This window comes from Gasterosteus aculeatus, chromosome 4, assembly GCF_964276395.1.
Source record: "Gasterosteus aculeatus chromosome 4, fGasAcu3.hap1.1, whole genome shotgun sequence".
NCBI lineage: Eukaryota > Metazoa > Chordata > Actinopteri > Perciformes > Gasterosteidae > Gasterosteus > Gasterosteus aculeatus.
The window spans coordinates 25,990,732-25,995,667 of NC_135691.1; the positions used below are offsets into that span (position 1 = coordinate 25,990,732).

The following is a 4,936-nucleotide window of genomic DNA, read 5'->3' on the forward strand; positions in this document are numbered from 1 at the left end:
ACCGTCTCTGACACGAAGCAGGCCCCCTTTGCATCACACATACCTCCCTCCCTGCCGCCTTCCCTCCATGGCTCTGACTGCAGTGCTGCCAGCGCACACGCATCGATTTCTCTCATCTTCCTTTGTCTTTGTTTTTTTGGGGTTTTTTTTACCACCGAGCTTTTAACACACTGACAGCTTCAGAAAGAAAGGGGGGGGGGGGGGGGGGGGGCGCCTAATATCCAATGCCAGAGCATTTAAGTACATTGTATATCCTGTTTTGATACACATGTTCTGGTCTTATCAGTTAATGTGATTAATTCGGATTAAATCAAGATAAAAATATTTATTTTTTATTTTTATGGGGGTATTAACAGTGAGGAAATTATGATTTATTCCTTAGATAAATGTGCACAGGGTTTATTTCTTGCATCCAATTTTACGCATTAGCATTGATCCAGGAGCAAAGACAAGATACATTTAATTTCGGCATGCTGAATATTAACACACTGAGATGTTGGAACAAGGCTACCGCTTAAAAAAACGCTAAATCACACTAAACTTCTTTATCCTGAATAGACACAGACGGATTTCATTGAGCTTTCCGCAATAAAGCCAATCAATCCACACTGATTGCCAATCAATCAGTGTTTTCCAAAATGTGAAACAATGTCTTTAAACTCAAGCCCCGATCTAGTTATTTGTGACAAACAAAACAAAATAAAGCGGTGATGTTTTCTTCAGAGCTTCCCAAATAAGTTGTGGCTTACTGAACAGACGTTATTCATGGTGACATGAGATCAAAACAGCTTTGGTCTCGTCCGGTCCAAAGTTGGCCCACTTTTTGTCTCCAGAAGCAGAAAAAAGAATTATTGAGATAGTATTATGATTCGACAGCGGAAAGCTGAGTAGACATTGAGCCTGGATTAGTCTGAGGACATCACAGCTCCAAACATTTTTTGTCTCAAGTCATAAGGCACTGCGTGTTGAATTATTTAACAGGCTTTGTACTTCTGACTCCTCTCTCTCTATTTTGTGTCTGAAAACCTTCCACCTCGTATGCTCCCTTATTCCTGCTGCGCTGTCGTCTTTCTAAACTCTACCTCTGGTTCCCAGGTCCTCCGGGCGAGGGGGGGGGGTGGAAATTCTTCATCTTAGCTTTAATGTGTTGTACGAGCTTGTCGGGTCCATGACCTCCGGCCTGCGCTCCAGAGAGTGTTAAAACGGGAGATAAGTGATGAGAGCCTTTTTCTTTTTACCGTGCATCTCGAGTGGTGGACTGAGGGACGATCCTCACCCCCCCATAACGACACGCGCATGCATACGTCGTGTGCTGGATCCCCATCCCCCAGCCGCTGGAGATGAGATCCCGACAATGGCTGGAGATCGACATTAACAATGCAGGGCAATGGTGTTGTTTGTGTGTGTGTGTGCGTGTGTGTGTGTGTGTGGAGGAATGCCCTTTGTGTGTGGGTACAATTTAAGAAATAGTTTCAGTAAGATCTATAGCACTTTAAGGTCTTGTGATGATTCCAAAGCAACAGCAGACTCATGGAATACACATCACGTCCTGTGTAGGTGGAAAGATGTGTGTGTAAAAAACATTCTCTTTCATATTGTGAACAGTGTAGAAACAGTTCTATTAATTATCTTATTATAAAATCAGAGACGTCAGTAGCAAATGCGAATTCCACGATGCTTTGCGGCAACATGATTCCATATTTTGTCATCAAATATACAGCTTTGTGTTTTGTTGAATGGCTGCATTGATAACACTGCACACATATTCGGACGAGAGTCCTAAATGGGAATCAAACCTCAACCTTTGCCGTTGATTTCATCCAAAATGCCCACGTCCAAATAATCTTCCCGAGAGTGAATGACGCAACTGAAAGGAAAGTGTGTTTTTTTGCAATATTGGAAGAGGCTCGACTGGCCATATTGAGTCAAAACTGAATGTAATGCGCAGGTGACGGCATAAAGCTTTTAACCAGTTTTCACTTTCCTTAGTGGTAGAGCATTTCATCCTCGGAGGATTCTCCATTTTAAAACTACAGAGCATCATAGAAATTATTTTGTTGTCTCAATCAGTTCTCCAGTAGAGATTCTCAGACCACTTCCAGTACGTCTAACTGCCAACATCCAAACCTCTTATTCATGTTGCCAAAACGTGGGTATCAGCCAGGCAGTCCGTACTCTCCACATGTCCTTATAGGTAACTGCCTGCCAGCTATTACAGCTTAATTAATATTGACTGTCGGGGAGGTTATCACCATGACACATCGCCATGGCAACGTGATCCCACCAGCTGAGACGAAATTGACCCGCAATTCGAGCCATTGCATGTTGCAACAGTGGAAATATCTGCATGTATTATGCTGAGAGAAGATACAGAATGTGTGAGACACATGTAAAGTGATTATGATGCATGCATGATGCCGCTTCTGTGAGGCTTCAAGGTGTCTGGCATCGCGGTTTGCACCTGGGCCCAGGTTTTCCCTTTCCAGATGTGGCATGCATCTTTACAGTCCCAGGACAGCAGCCACTGCATATTAAGAGGTGTGTGTGTGTGTGTGTGTGTGTGTGTGTTGATATATAGCTGACAGCAGTAGGAAACACATGAAAAAAATCATAATAATTAGCATATTGAAACAAAGATCTATTAAAAATATTTTAAATGTAGCCTATCTACATCAGCGGAAAAGGAAAGAATAATAATAATAATCAGCCGATAATAACAATTAACAAACCCCCAAACTCCCGGCCCCACACGGCCAACTCATACGCATCGCTGTGCTGTCATGTTGTGGCTGAGCAGCCGCGCCCTGCGTACACACGCACACACACACACACACGCACACACTCACCACACAGAGCCGTAAGCTCCGGAGCCCACCGGCGTCAGGTTCTGGTACCGCTCCGGAACCTCCCACACAGTCTTGTTCAGCTCCTGCCGGTAGAATCCCGGCCTGGCGGACATTTCTCCGGCCGCGGAGAGGAGGAGAGTGAAGGCGAGCAGGAAGAAGGAGAATGGAAATGAAAGGGAGGGCGGGAGGGGGGAGAGGGGGGTAACGGTAGATGGGACCGGAGGCTCGGGCCGCCGTCTGCTGCCTGAGCGAGCTTCTGTCGATCACACCGCCTAGCCCCCCCCCCCCCTCTCCCTCTCTCTCCCCTCCTCCCTCTCTCTCTCTCTCTCTCTCTCTCTCTCTCTCCCCTCACTCTCTCTTACCTCCCTGTTTCGTATAGTGTCATTATACTATTAAATAACAATAGTCTTACAGTACAATACGTAACATCAATAATAATAAATAAACAGAAAACAGAAAGGTAAAAAAGGATGATCATGAAGTAAATCCATGACAGCCACCTGCTGGTTAAGATCTGCTATTACAAGACGTGCAAGTGTGTGCCTCAGGTTGTAACTTGTTTTATGGTGATTAAATGTCGAATTGACCTGTTGCACTAGCAACCTGGGCTAAGATGGCCTTTTAATTGCAGGTTTCATATCTTAAAGAAGCAGAATACTTTTAACACATAAAGGAAAGTAAATTAAAGGAAAATACTCGTACCAAGGGGTAAGTACCACACACAGTCACGTGACCAGATAGACCCCTAGTGGTGCTCAAGCACCTGCCCTTTTGCCCTGGGTTATAAAAGTGCCCCTTCTGCTGGAGCACAATTGTTTCTTCATTCATCAATATTTAAGAATAACAATGACTCTCTCAGTCATCAATTCCCCCCAAGTGTGTTTTGATATCCGACGGGGCATTTATTTGAGTTCTTGTGAGAATTTCACCCCGAACTGTGCTCACAAGCCCCGCCCTTCCCTCCTCCTCCTCCCTCCTCCCCTGCTTAGAGGTATGTTTATTAGTTGTAAATTATTATTGTAATGCTTCTTATGTTTCAACAGAAAACAGTACAAAAATGGCTGTGTGTTGTCAGCTTTTGATTATCATGCACAACGTGGTTTATCTAATTTACAAAATTTGCAGCACGGTTCTATCTGATGGTGGTGGTCCCTGCAGTGGTCCTGCCGCACCTGGCTTGCTACTCACAATTATTTGAATCATTTCTGTTATAGGAATTGAATGTATTGTACATATTTGACATTGTTCATTCTGTACACATGACATCCATTGTAGTCTGTCAATCCCGGGAAAGGGATCCCTCCTCTGAGGGTTTCGAGACAGAGGATGTCGCATGTGCACAGACTGTAAAGCACTCGGAGGCAAATTTGTAATTTGCGATTTTGGGCTATACTAAATAAAATTAATTGAATTGAATGCCAAGAAAATGTAGGTACCAGGTACCCTGTTATTGTGCATTCAATAATATACAGGTTCATATATTCATTAACATTTTTATTTTTAACATGTGCAAGGTACAGGGTGGCCGTGGCACTTTCTAAACATACATCTTGCATACAACACTGAGCTAACAATTAATAACAACTCATTAAAATAATTCATATTTATGTTTTTTTATTTTAACATACAAAGGGACAGTGAATCCTCAAGCATCTGTGGATGGCACACATACGCTCACATTAGTCACATTGTCTGACCCTGATCGCGACCCCGCTGCAGTACCTCCACGGACCCCTTGGGTGTCGCGGACCCCCTGTTGAGGACCTATGCTGTAGAGTTTGGCATCAAATCATTCTCGGATGTTCGCTCAAATTGATTGGATAGCCCTAAAGTGTCCACCGGCTCCCATTGTGCTCTTAACTTATCCATTGACTAGTCGTTTGTCCCTAAACTCTAGTCATAAACTGCCATTGATCGTATTATTTGTTCTCAATCAGTTTAACGTGATCGTGATCTGAACAAAGCCTCATCGGTTTGACTGACTTGGAGCCACCTGATTGGCCAGACGCTCCGCTGATTTAATTGAGAGGCGGGGCTCGTCAAACAGCTGTAGCGATGTGCGATGACGTGACTGCTCCGCCCCACCCCCA

General features: G+C 44.1%; 1 protein-coding gene across 1 annotated transcript in view; it reads right to left on the reverse strand.

Annotated features, from left to right (window-relative positions):
* mapk11 (mitogen-activated protein kinase 11) overlaps positions 1-3,216 on the reverse strand; it is a 10,733-nt gene extending 7,517 nt beyond the window's left edge. The window contains exon 1 of the mRNA XM_040172985.2: positions 2,847-3,216. Within this exon, the coding sequence (XP_040028919.1) occupies positions 2,847-2,959 (113 nt within the window). The 5' untranslated portion in view covers positions 2,960-3,216. The remainder of the gene's footprint in view (positions 1-2,846) is intronic.
* Between the last annotated feature and the right edge of the window lie 1,720 nt (positions 3,217-4,936).